Source organism: Planococcus citri, chromosome 3, assembly GCF_950023065.1.
Source record: "Planococcus citri chromosome 3, ihPlaCitr1.1, whole genome shotgun sequence".
NCBI classification, from domain to species: Eukaryota; Metazoa; Arthropoda; class Insecta; order Hemiptera; family Pseudococcidae; genus Planococcus; species Planococcus citri.
In genome coordinates this window covers 77,971,520-77,985,973 of record NC_088679.1, presented here as the reverse complement: position 1 = coordinate 77,985,973, position 14,454 = coordinate 77,971,520, and the positions used below count along the sequence as shown (strand labels likewise).

At 33.0% G+C, this 14,454-nt stretch overlaps 1 protein-coding gene across 2 annotated transcripts; it reads left to right on the top strand.

Moving 5' to 3' along the window:
- Window positions 1-304: 304 nt before the first annotated feature.
- On the top strand, window positions 305-14,392 carry Trh (tryptophan hydroxylase). Of its 2 annotated transcripts, none has more exons than XM_065355502.1 (13): window positions 305-415; window positions 7,348-7,518; window positions 8,356-8,472; window positions 8,576-8,795; window positions 8,896-8,993; window positions 9,096-9,163; window positions 9,429-9,479; window positions 10,620-10,765; window positions 10,847-10,982; window positions 13,104-13,230; window positions 13,501-13,730; window positions 13,832-14,071; window positions 14,198-14,392. In XM_065355502.1, exons 2-13 carry the CDS (start codon window positions 7,435-7,437, stop codon window positions 14,199-14,201), a joined length of 1,521 nt encoding a protein of 506 aa, XP_065211574.1. In that variant the 5' UTR covers window positions 305-415; window positions 7,348-7,434; the 3' UTR covers window positions 14,202-14,392. The 2 variants fall into 2 exon arrangements, with proteins under 2 accessions (XP_065211574.1, XP_065211573.1); XM_065355501.1 differs by having other exon boundaries at window positions 13,817-14,071.
- Window positions 14,393-14,454: the final 62 nt, after the last annotated feature.

Sequence of the window (14,454 nt, the reverse complement as noted above, 5' to 3'; positions counted from 1 at the left end):
AAATATAGGTAAGTATATTAAATGTAAATCTGAAAAAAGGACGAATTCATTCATAAACATGAGAGTTCGAGTCAAGCTGTACGAGATATATAAACTGGAAAAAAATCATATTCTAATGCATAAATGCCACGAACAATATAGTAGGCGTTTAGTTAATAGTATACCTTGGTATAAAAATGGCACTACTTGTAGAATATTAAAACATAACAAACAAAATTACTTCTCAATGAACAGCCAATCAAAATAAAAGCTGTTGGCGAAATCACGGCGCCTGACGCGTAAATAGTGCACCCAAAACCATATATCAGCGTCATGATGAGGAAAAGCAAAGAGAAACTTCAGTAGTACTTGTGCAACATTTGATCAAATTTCACCTCTTGGTTTCCTCTTTTTTTTTTATTTTGGAAATTCGCAGGTAAGTTTTTTCAATTTTTTTCAATTTTTTTGCTTCGTTCGGTAGGAATTTTCAAGTCGTAAAAAGAGAGTGATTTTATTCATTTATTTTTTTCGTATTGTATTTTTGAAGATTTGTTTTCTCATTGTGTAGGCTATTAAAAGATGTGAAGAGTAAATTGTCGATCTAGGGCCAGAAATATCGTAAATTTTTTTAAAAATCGTGTAAAAAAAATTTCACAAAGTCAGACTAGACGTGTATTGGCGTTATTTTTTTGTTTATTTAATTTTTTTTGAGTTGAATTAGTTACTTATCCACGCCCTAAAATTTGTAGTTACCAAAAATACAAGTGTGGGTGGCCAAAATGTTTGCGCCTAATTTGAAACTATATGTTGAAAGAAACGTAGCCTACCGGAATACTTGAATTAAATAAATTCGAAAAAATAATATAGAAATAATTATCGAATAAAAAGAATTTTTGAACGAGAAAATATTTCAGGAAGCTCAACAAGTTTACTGGAATGAGATGGAAACTGTCCCATCATTAGATTCTATAGGTATTTGCTTCAATTTGTTTCGTGGATTCATATCTTTAAAACACTTGACGATGTGATCAAATTTTGTTTATCAACTAAAAAAAAAAATCATCAGCCTAGTTGAAGTCGAAATTGACGCGAGATGAGTATTTTAAAATGCATACAAAATGTATTTGTGAGTACTTACTTGGTACCTATCATTTCAAAAATTAATGTTGTGATTCAAAATAAGAGGGAAAGTAAAAATTATAAAAAATTTTATCAGGTGTGTTGTGTACCTAAAATATGAATTAGGTACGTTTTATTTACTTCTATGGAGATATCTCGTGATATTTGTAGTTTGGACGCCATTTTGAATTTTTATGACAAAACCATCGAAAAATTTATTTTTAAAATTTGAAATAATTTGAAAATATATTCGTTAAAAATAAGAGGATAAAAAGATTTTCAATGCAATTTTTTCAAAATTTTTGAATGATAGATTACAGAGTTGAGCTTTCACAACTTCGAACTTTTCTTTGAATTTTAATTTCCTATCAATTTACGTAAAAATTCGTGAACAGATTTGCTACGAGTTCAATTGGTCCAATCTCCAGATATGGAGCCTTCATTTAGTTAAAGAAATCCTACGATGTGATGGTGTTAATAAAATTGCATACTCTGTTCGCCGTAAATAAGAAAGCTTCCCGTATTTACGGCGAACTGAGTATGCAATTTTATTAACACCAAAAAAAACAATTCTGTATAAGGGTCGTTCTGCAGGTGCTCTGATTTTGCTCAAAAAATTTTTATTCGTTCTTTATGTTAGGAAAGATAGAAAATGGATGTCATTGGTTCACGTACCCTCCTTGGGGCGAGGTTTGGTTTTTTTCAGGAATTGAGATTTCTCGTCGTAATGCTCAACTTCGTAGACTAGATGTTCAAGAATTAGAACTGCTGAAACTTGGAGAAAATCTGTTGGCAGAATTTTAAAAGGAATTAAAGGCTAATTCCAAAATATTTGCTAAACATTTTAAAAGTTCAAATTTGAAATTTTTCTGCTTTTAAATGCTTGCCGAAATTTCTAAACTGTGTCTTGGAAATTTAAAAAAGAAGTTCAGAAAAAAGCATACATTTTCATGACATTTCCAAATACCTACCGAATTTTTCGAGATCGGATTTGGAAATCTAAGGAAGTTCGGAGCCCCAAAATTTTGGTCAAAATGAAGAAAAAAGGTCAAATCCTGTGCGAAATATCGTTTCACACTATTTTTAGAGTGCTCAACATAAATAAAAAACCTTTTTTTACTCGACCCCCCCCCCCCCCCCAGACTCTTCAAGTCACTAAAATTGTTGAAAATTGAAGAAAAAATCACGTGACATGTGGTTTATGAGAGCACTGATTATGATTACGAATATCGATTCATTCATTTGGTTCAACCCCTTGAAAAAAACTCCAATAAGCTTCCTGTAACCTTAGGGTGGATCACAATAAAAGTTTCGGGGGATTTTGAGCGAATTTAGTGTAGAGATCTGCATTTTTGTGAGTTATAAGTCCTCAAAGAGAGGGCATTTTTGAAAAAAATCGCGGTTTTTTCTCTCTAGTCTCTCCCCAATCAGTTTTAAAAAACTGGTCCAGTTTCAAAAAATAGTATTTGAGATTCTGCGTCGACCTAGGATATTGCCATCAAAATCCAAGACCACTTTTATGGTTCTCCTGAGTGGTTGAAAATTTTCAATTCGCTTATTTTCCGGTAAAATCCGTATTTTTGCTGCAAAATATCGAATAGATATCATTTCTGAAACTTGAGAAATATTTCAAAACGCAGTGGTGCCAATTTTTTGGTCAATGTTGCCAATCTCTAAAAACCAAAAAAAATTGGTAAGTAAATTTTTGGCAATTATTCTCTCGATTTTCAGAAATTGGAAATCATGATCAAAAGATTGGCACCAGTGTCTTCCAAAATATTTTCCTGGTTTCAGAAATGTTATCTTTCGATTTCTTAAATGTTTTGGCCCAATCAATGCAAAATAACTGGGAAGAAAAAATTTTCAAAACGCAAAAATTTAACTCAAAATTGAGCGATTTGCAAAGGAGGAGTATCGATAAGGCCATTTTTTGCGTCCGGACACTTATCGACTCGACCACTCTTAAAATGTTGTGATAAATATACCTACCAAATACGAATCCGCGATTAGTTGACCCAAAATCACCACTTTTTGGGCTCCAGGGGTTCCCAAAGTTGCGAATAAAGAAATAATTTTAGGAACCACTGAGAATTATTTTCAAAATCTTTTTTAGCGTAATATATCTGTTTGAACCTGATAAGCGTTATTCGAGATGATTTTTCTATTTTTGACCCTCGGGGGCAGAAATTTGGGGGGTTTTAATTTTTTGAAAATTTTGGAACCACCATTTTGAACCTACCCCTTTGAGCCTCGCTAAAAAGCTTTTTACAGTTAATTAGTATCTGAAAGACGCCCATCTTATCAAATTTTGAGCTCAATAAAATTTTGCGCTGGTACTCAAAAATTCAATTTTCCAATTTTTCGCAATTTCGAGATTTTGGGAACCCCTGGAAAACTAGAAACTTTCGATTTGCGCCAAACGTAACGTTTTTAGGTATATATTCCATTATCTAAATGAAAAAGTTGAATTAGGCTCCCTGTATATTCGTAATTTTGAAAACCCTTTTTTAGAGTCCCCCACTTTAGGCACCCCTAAAAAAGGCGTTTATGCACATTTTTTCAAATAAATTGAAGAATTTATTTTTCAAACACACTAGCAAGTGCTCGATATTTTTTCATATGGTTTTTCTTGTAACATTCAAAATTGAGCTATTTTGGATCAAAATCTGAGATTTAACTCTTCGAAGAGACGTGAAAATAACGTTTTCACGATTCCAACGAAATAAAAATGTCAGAATTTGACCCCAAATAGCTCAATTTTGAAAGTTACAGGGAAAATCAAATGAAAAATTATCGAGTACTTGCTAGTGTGTTTCAAATGTAAATTCTTCAAATTATTTGAAAAAATATGCATAAACGCTTTTTTTAGAGGTGCCTAAAGTAGGGGGCTCTAAAAAAAAGAGTTCAAAATTACGAATATGCAGAACGTTTATCAGGTTCAAACAGATATATTACGCTAAAAAAGTTTTTGAAAATAATACTCAGCGGTTCCTAAAATCATTTCTTTATTCACAACTTTGGGAACCGCTGGAACCCAAAAAGTGGTCATTTTGGGTCAACTGTAAGAGTAGGAAGTATATGCCTTTAAGCCACTGCCAATATTCGTCAATATAAGTATACTAGTATGTCAACCCTTTACCAATCTGGTAACAATAGGTGTGGTCAAGGTGCTAATTTGGCTGGCTAGTCAAATTAGCTACCTAAACTCGTCGAAATTCTACAACGACAAGAGTCGCGAATTGACAAGTTAATATTCCCTTAAAATACAGGAGAGCTCAGGCCCTCGGTTAAAGGTTTTTTTGGTAGTAGTTTAGTTCATTATTTCGATTAAGTTATTATTGGTGTTAAGTTTATTCGTTGCAATATTTCGTTATTGTGAACTCTTTTTTATGTGTAATACAAGTTCGAGTAATAATCGCGTATTTATTCCTTGCACTTATTCATGATAAATAATCGTGGTAAAATCTCTATTTGCGCACCTAGCCGGGGTAAGTATTGTTAATCTAGCCAGGGCTTGCAAACTGAAACCGAAACCAAAACCAAAACCCCCAAAAACCGATTAAAATTGCTCAAAACCGAAACCGAAACCGAGAGTGTAACCGATTGAAAACTGAATTGGTTTTGGTTTTGGGATTTTTCAGGTACCAATTAGGCTAATTAATACTGCATTTTTGGTAAAAATTAAGTAAAAATTGATGCTAAAGGTGAAAAGGCCTGAAAACTAAAAAAGTTGACAAATTTGGCACTGCCAAAGCGCCGTTTTCTAGTCACATACACAAAGTATTTGAAAAAGTGATCACTTTCTCGGCCTTCTTCCCTCTGAAAAATGAAGAAAAAAGGAAAAACCGAAACCAAAACCAAAACCGATTCCTTTGAAATAAAACCCTTTGAGCAGAACCGGAACGAGAGAGATAATATTTTAAAAAACCTAAACCAAAACCTTTACTTTTTTAAAAAACATGAAACCGAAACCAAAACCGAGAGTGATATCTATCCGGTTTTCAAGCCCTGAATCTAGCAGTGGCTGATAGCATTACGTGTTTAGGGAACACATTAAGTACATAACTCTCTGTGTCAATTCCAATTGTTGTGTACTTAGTGTGGCTAGCTAGCATCACACTAAACAGAGAATACTCAATCGTTATCTTACGATCAAAGTTCTCTCTGTTCTGATATTATCTCCCATGCAGAAAAATAGTACTACTAAAGTAATACTAAAAGCAGTACTACTTTCAGTAGTACTAAATTGAGCAATTCAGTTCTACTGACAGTACTACTAAGAAGTATTATTGTAGTACTACTGAAAAAGTATTACTGCAGTACTACTAGGACATATTACTGCAGTACTACTCAAAAGAACTGTACCTAGTACTACATTTAAAAATGTTTAAATTAATTTTTAAAAATATTGAGTACATTTGGCACGATTCATGTTATTACTAATTGTTTTACATTTTATCCATCGAATCATTAATTCATATACCATCCAAATCCATTAACGAAAATTTCCTACCTAACCTGAGATTCGAACCTGGGACCCTACGTTCCTAACTGCGTAACTTTAACCACTAGACTATGGGGACTTCAATGGATATAGCACATTTTGAACAATATAAGCACATTATCCTTGTTATTCTGAAATATTTTCATTTTTTTAAAAATTGCAGTACATTATTAGTAAGGAAATTGTTTTAATGATATCGCATATTTTTTTTTGCTGCACCAAATACCACAGATGGCAATTTTCTTTACGTTTTGTCAGTTTCATGCAATTTTGAGACAAATGATGACACTTTATAGCGCATACTTTTGCATATTTTTGAAATAAACAAATGCAAATGCTTATTTTAGTTCAAAAAAACGTTGATTTTGAGGTTTTTTCAGGTCGTTACATCTTTTTTGTGGGGGAAAAACAGCAAAAATCAGTTTGAAAAATAGGAAAAAACAAAAATTTTGAAATTGTCAATACAAAAAAAATGAATGTTTTTTTTTATAGCCTATACCTAATATGAAAATTAAAAACGATGATCGATGCATTAGTGTTTTCAAAAAAAATTAATGTTTGACGTTTTTTTAGGTTTTTTGATAGCTCATCGAAAATACATAGGTACCTACATTTTGATATACCTACCCATGATGGAGCAGTTTTATAGCACTTATTTCTGCTGTTTTTGGTTTCTTAGCACAATAATATTAATGAAATGCGTTTTTTTTTTTTTTTTTTAGATTGTAACCACTTATTATGAGCGCCTTTTTTGCTGTTTTTCAAGCATATAGAAATAATTGCCGTATTTATTAGCTACTTAATTTTTTAAATTTCAGAAAAACCGTGTGCTGGGCAGGTATAATTGAAATTCAAACTCACATACTATTTTTAACAAATAAGTTTAAGCTTGAACATTGACCATAAAATGAGAAATTTGTCTAAAGTACGTATTTAGAATGGTACTATAGTACTACTTGATACCACAATAACGAAGTAGTACTGAATAGTCTTACCTAAAGTAGTACTGGAATAGTACTATCTCATTACTTGGTATCCCAATACTGAAGTACTACTGAATAGTTATACAGAAGTAGTACTGAAGTAATACTAAGTACTACTTAGTTCTACAGTACTGAATTAGTACTCAATAGTTTTACAGAAATAATACTGAAGTAGTACTATAGTACTACTCATCTATGATTTTCTTGCATGGGCTATCATTGGCGCCCAACCACGGATTCGTATTTGGTATATTTATTACAACATTTTAAGAGTGGTCAAGTCGATAACTGCCCGGGTCCAAAAAATGGCCTTATCGATACTCCTCCTTTTCAACCGCTCAGTAGAGCCCTTGCCAAACTGATCGTGAGTATGCAATTCTATTACCAGTTTACCACCATTAAACTGTCTCAAAACTTACTCAACAAACCCATTCCTTATAAACTGGAACTATTAAATAAACGTTAATGCAGGTTTTTCGATCAATCTCAGATTTTTTCAAAGATTCCCTTTCGATGATCTGTCAGAATTTCCATCCTAAAAATGCAGAGTAAGGCAGGGAGCCAAGTATCATACTCGAGTAAAAAAAAAACTTTCTCAAATTTTGTTCAATAAAAAGTTTTAAAAAATAAAACGTAAGTACCTACCTATAAATTTTTCTAAATTCTAAAACTGCTTAATATTCAGAATTCATAATTTTTTCAGAATGAAGAATTGATAAATATTCGATGAAATGAAAAATTCTTCATAATTTTCTGTTACAGGAAACGGTCTATATAATCAATTAAATACAAAAAATATATACTCGCAATAAATATTTCAATTCGAAGAACTCGAAAAATAATAATAAAATGAGCGGCAGTGGTAAAAGCTTATTAGGTCTTTGGTTATACAGAACAGGCGAAGAATGGGCTTTAAAAGATGGCGAACATGAAGTAAGCATTTCATATAGGTACAATATGTGAGGGCGAATGGGAAAAGGGACCTCCCGACCAAAAAATCAATTTCTGTTTTCTTCGCTAAATTTTCTTGGGGACTCTTTAAAAATCGAGTGGAACCCTCAACAGGCCTCAATTTTCATCATTTCATCGAATTTTTCTACTTTTAAGCGAGGCATGTATAAATTTATTACTTACAAAAGTAGAAAAATGACGCAAAAAATTCGAAAAAAAATGTAAAAATGCGTAAAAAATTAAAATTTTACAAAAACTCATTACTTTTAAAAGAAATACGTGAAAAAAAATAAAAAAAATTTTTGCCGTCTGCGGGACTCGAACCCACGACCTCTAGCGTGACGAGCCGCCTCTGTACACACGTAGCCACCGGGAGTGTTGTGAGAATCGGCTTTCTAATGATATACAACTAATTTTATTGTGAAATTAACATGAATAACACGAAAGAACAGAAAAACATCGCCAAAATCAGCCGCAAATCAGATTTTTATTAAAAATGAAATACTAAAAACCTTGAATATACTCAATCTATCAACTTTGAAGTGCATAATTTGGCCAGTAGAGCTTGTTGGAGGACGTGCGTGAATGTTTGGTAGTATGTAGAACCTTCGAAGTTCAAATAGCCATACATAATCTTACAAAATAACAGAGGAAATAACGCAAAACTTTAAACCTCCCCCCCCGTAAAATTTTACTTTTGGTCGGGAGGTCCCTTTTCCCATTCGCCCTCACATATGTATCTACCTACACATAAAATTTCAACTCGTAAGTACACCTCCGTATACAACAAAATGGTTCATTATTCGACGTTCATTTCAGAAATACATCGTAGCCGATAAAATAACCCCAAGACGAACCATAGATTCGACCAAATCGGTAGTATTCTCTTTAAAAAACCAAGTAGGTGGTTTAGCTCGGGCACTACAAGTGTTTCAGGTAAATGCCTACCAATAGATATAGGTTCATATACCTACCTACTCGTATTTATTCGAAGCACTTATGTATATCTTGGTTTCTCTCATCGTTGTATCGTATGTAGGATTTAGGAGTGAATGTTTTACACATCGAATCGAGACCGAGTGGAAGACAAGATTCTGAATTTGAAATACTGGTCGATGTAGAATGCGATAATAAAAGAATGGAGCAATTGATGAGTTTACTGAGACGCGAAGTAGCCGCTATTAATTTATCGCATTACGAAGAAGGTGAAGCGTTACCGCCGCCGACTCCTACACCTTTAAGCGCTTCGGCTAGCTTTGGTAATTTGTATTATGCTTATTTGAAATTCGATTAGTACTATGGTACAAATAAGATGGTCGGTTACATTAAAATTGTATTGTTTGTATCGTATTATATTAGATTTTGGAGAGATGTCTTGGTTTCCGAGGAAAATTTCAGATCTCGATAAAGCTCAACGTGTGTTGATGTATGGTAACGAATTGGATGCTGACCATCCGGTATTTATTTTTCCTATAATAATTAATTGATTAGGTACCAAGCAACTGAATTGCAATATTTTTATTTTATGGTTTTTTTTTTTTTTATTATTTTTTTATTAGGGATTCAAAGATCCGGTTTATCGTAAAAGAAGAGAGCAGTTTTCTCATATCGCTAATTCGTATAAATAGTAAGTTCTTATTTCGAATCGTGAAGTTTTAATTGAAATTAAGCTTGAAATTTAGAAAAGAGGCAGTCTATATGAATTTGATCGAAGAAATATAATTTTTCAATTTTTTTCAGTTTAATATATTTTTATTTTATTTTTTTCTAAAGAAATCTTCCCTTCTAAAAATTCAGTAAACTAGAATCGATTGGTTCGAAATCTACGATAGGATCAAATTTTATGTGCCTAATTATCTGAACTGTTCGTATAGACTAATTTAATTTTTCAGTGGTCAAGCAATACCAAAAGTACAATACACTCCGGAAGAAATAAAAACTTGGTAAGTCAAGTATCACACCTATTCTACCCAACTCGATCGTATCCCCTTGTTTGAACTTTTAAAATAATAATAAAATATTCCATTTCAACTCATAAAAAAAAAAAAAAAAAAAATGGAAGTCTTGTAACGCACACATGTTAAATAAATTGCCTAACTTGTTCGCCGTAAATACAGTGATGATTTTTTTTTTTTTTTTTTTTTTTAATTGAAATGGAAATGTTTTTTACTTGTTATGTACTTACATATTGCATTTCTCTGCATCTTCATTATTGTTCACATCTATCGAATGAATCAGTAAGTAGATACTACAAAAAAAGTAGATAAAAGTAATCCGATCAATGAGTTTGGTAATTTATATTAGTCGAACGATTCTCAAGTCTAGTTTCACTATTTTTCGAAGCACTACTTTTTGTCTGGCGAGATTAGGAACTCGTGAAATATCTAAATTTTCCTTCTGTTCGATATTTCCCAAGCATCGAATGAATAAGAAACGGTTTCTCGATATTAATGCTGTTGAATATAAACGCTAATCAACTTAGGATTACCCCTGATAATATCATTATGGCCTTCCATACACAATCGTACACGATTTCATTCAATAATGAAACAAGTTTTTCTCTTCGTCGATTTGGAAAAGATGAAAAAAAAGAGAAAAAAAGCGAAGAGTAAAAAAAATACTGATTCGTGACATTTTCATAGTTAAGCCAATCAATTATATTTCGGAACCTAGCTATCTCTTCAATTTTTTTTCAAAAAGTTTCACGTTTCATTTTTCATTTTTTTTTTTTTTTTTTTTTGCTGTCTGAAGAAATGATACTTGCTTACCTATCTACTTATATGAGGGAACCCTTTGAACTTTGAACGAGACCAAACGTAGGATTGAGATAGCATTTCTTAAAACTTATAACTGAAATTTCAGACAGAAAAATTAGGTGATTTTTGGATTTTTGGTGAATATTTTTGAAAATTTAAAAAATTCGAAGACGCTGTTTCAAGAATAATGTTCACATTTTTTCATGGAATATGCGTTTTTGTTTTTTTTTTTGAAAGTGAACTAAACTAAAAAATTCAAGTAGGTATAGGTACGTACAATAATATTTGATAGGTATAGCTAATTTTAATTCGTATAATTATTATTAGGGGAACGATTTTTGTGGAATTGCACAAATTGTACGTTAAGTACGCTTGCAACGAGTATTTAGAAAACTGGCCCGAACTGGTGAAATATTGCGGTTACAGAGAAGATAATATTCCGCAGTTGCAAGACATCAACATATATTTAAAGAGTACGTTCATAAATCTTTGTTGAAATTATGATGCGGAATACTCGACTGAAATATTTAATTTATTCAAATCTTTGTTCGAAGGAAAAACTGGATTCCAATTGCGACCAGTGGCAGGATACTTATCTCCGAGGGATTTTCTATCCGGTTTGGCATTTCGTGTGTTTCATTGTACTCAATACATAAGGCATTCATCGGATCCATTTTATACACCTGAGCCGTTAGTACCTACCTACCTATTATTTTCCATAGACTTTCTACTTCCTATAGATGTTCTTTTGGAATATTTTATGATGAGTTGTCATGTTAATTTTTTATGAGATGATAGTCTGGCATATGACAATAGGAGTCATTGCACCCCCCTGGCTTTACTTACAAAATGGCGGCCATTTTCATTGACAGGTCAGCCGAAATCGCACATTTTGCGTTTTAACAAAGAACTTGCACGAACTTTTTCAAACTTTACAAAGGTAGATCGAAAGATCATGCAAAAATTTATCACCTGTCAAAATTTCAAGTGCTAAAGTGCGTTTTTCGATTTTTGGTGAATTTTTAAAAATCGAATTTATGCCAAAAATGAGGGAAAAAATCAAAATTTTACTAAATTGACCAAGAAAGCTGGAATTTGGGGTATATCCTATTTTCGACATGTCAAATCGATTGGAAACGGTTTCAACCTGTTTTGAGCAGTTCTGGAGCCTCCAGCAGATTTTTGAAACTCGAAATTCCCACAAAATTCCATCAAATTGGAGTTGTAAAGCTGAAATTTATTCTAAAAACTAATTTCAATAGGTACGCTACGAAGTACTGCAGGTGAATTTCAAGTCGTTTTGGATCCTCCAGCGACTTTTTTTGAAAATTACTGGAGCCTCCAGCAGATTTTTGAAACTTTAAATTTTCACAAAATTTCATCAAATGGAGATGGAAATCTGAAATTTACTCTACACTCCAATTTTAACACCCTCTGAAGACGACTTCAGGTGGGTTCAAGTCATTTTAGGGCCTCCAGCGACTTTTTTGAAAATTACTGGAGCCTCCAGCAGATTTTTGAAACTTTAAATTTTCACAAAATTTCATCAAATGGAGATGGAAATCTGAAATTTACTCTACACTCCAATTTTAACACCCTCTGAAGACGACTTCCGGTGTGTTCAAGTCATTTTAGGGCCTCCAGCGACTTTTTTGAAAATTACTGGAGCCTCCAGTAGATTTTGAAACTTGAAATTTCCCTAACATCAATTTATCAAATGGAGTTGGCAAGCTGAAATTTACTTCGCAGACTACATGGTGGTTTCAAATGGTTTTGAAGCTTCCAGCTACTTTTAGGAAATTTCAATTTTCCAAAAAAACGTCACACAACCTTTCAAAAAGTTGCTGGAGGCTCCAAAACGACTTGAAATTCACCAGCAGTCAACTTCGTAGCGTATTGAAATTAGTTTGCAGAATGAATTTCGACTTTCCATCTTATTTTGATGAAATTTTGGGGAAATTTCAAGTTTCAAAAATCTACTGGAGGCTCCAGTAATTTTCAAAAAAGTCGTTAGAGGCTCTAAAATGACTTGAAATCCACCAGAAGTCGTTTTCAGAGGGTGTTAAAATAGGAGTGTAGAGTAAATTTCAGCTTTCCATCTCCATTTGATGAAATTTTGTAAAAATGTAAAATTTCAAAAATCTGCTGGAAGCTTCAGGAATTTTCAAAAAGTCGCTGGAGGCTCCAAAACGACTTGAAATTCACCTGCAGTGCTTCGTACCGTATCGAAATTAGTTTTTAGAATAAATTTTAGCTATACAACTCCAATTTGATGGAATTTTGTGGGAATTTCGAGTTTCAAAAATCGGCTGGAGGATCCAGAACTGCTCAAAACGGGTTGAAACTGTTTTCAATCGATTTGGCATGTCGAAAATAGGGTATATCCCAAATTTCAGCTTTTTTGGTCAATTTAGTAAAATTTTGATTTTTTCCCTCATTTTTGGCCTAAATTCGATTTTCAAAAATTCACCAAAAATTGAAAAACGCACTTTAGCACTTGAAATTTTGACACGTGATAAATCTTTGCACGATCTTTCGATCTACCTTTGTAAAGTTTGAAAAAGTTCGTGCAAGTCCTATGTTAAAACGCAAAATCTGCGATTTCGGCTGACCTGTCAATGAAAATAGCCGCCATTTTGTATGTAAGGCCAACTTTTTTTTGGCAAGTTTGCTTTAAAATGTTCCTTAGGATGTCCCATTTAAGAAAAAAATTGTCCCGGAGGATCGGGGGGGTGCAATTACTCCTATTGTCATATGCCGGACTATAAATTATCAATTAAAAATCATAAAATTATATTTTTCACTTTTTAGAGATTGCTGTCACGAATTATTGGGTCATATGCCATTGCTAGCGAATCCATCGTTCGCGCAATTTTCGCAAGAATTAGGATTGAATTCTTTAGGAGCATCGGATGATGATATTTCTAAATTAGCTACGGTAGGTTGCCTATTTTTCTAATTCAGTTTAGTTGTCTCGTTGTCACACTGCAAAGCGAAACTGATTGGATCTGATCAGAATAGGTAGGTATGTCAGATCGAATGAGATCCAGAGAATGTTCGGATCTACTAGAGGATCCCAAAATAGCATGGTAATTCTTAGCACTGCAGATCACTAATCAAAACCTACCTAAACCGAATGATTACTGATTAGTTTATTCTTTGGATTCAAGAAGAGATCCTAGTAATTTTACCTCTATTATCATCGCAGTTGTACTTCTTCACCGTGGAATTCGGAATGTGCAAACAAAACGGTGAACTGCGAGTTTACGGAGCAGGATTATTATCTTCGGTAGCCGAACTCCAGCACGCTGTTACAGCCAAGGATAAAATAAAGCGGTTCGATCCGGATGTTACAATTCACGAAGAGTGTATCATCACAGCTTATCAAAACGCCTACTATTATACTGATTCGTTCGAAGAAGCTAAAGAGAAAATGAGGTAATATAAAATGTTTCACTTCTCAATCAATTAATTATGAAAATACCTACCTACGAATCAGAACTGAATTAATTACTTATAATAAGGGTATTCAATTACAGAGAATTCGCCAACAGCATTCAGCGTCCTTTTGGTGTACGTTACAATCCTTACACTCAGAGTGTCGAAGTTTTGAGTAACGCTGAGAAAATTGCAGCTCTTGTATCTGAACTGAGAGGAGATTTATGCATAGTTAGCAATGCCTTGCGTAAGATTCACGCTGAAGAGGAAACTGTTGAATCTATAACGCATATGTTGCATTATGGGATTAACGTTAATTCGTCTCCAACGAGTGATAATGAGTAAGTCATCATAAGATATAGGAAATTAAAAAAATATTAGTTATCGTTAATTATTAAATTAAATTGATGAGTAAAAAATTATTTTCGAATTAGAATATACCTATAAGTGACACTTTGATATTTCAGCTAGAATTCTTCGTATACCTCACATAGAATCCATGGTTTCTTTCTATCGCTTCTTAATCGCCAATTCAGCACGAATCAATTCAATAGTTTCAATTTGATCGCAGCTTTAGAATACCTAATACTGTATGTATTTATTTTATTTCACCTATTTGCACAACTGTCAACTCCTTTGTGTATTAAAATAATAATGAATGAGTTTGTTTTTCATTACATTCGTTCGTCAGTGCAACGTTTCATCGTTTCATTTCAAAAACAGA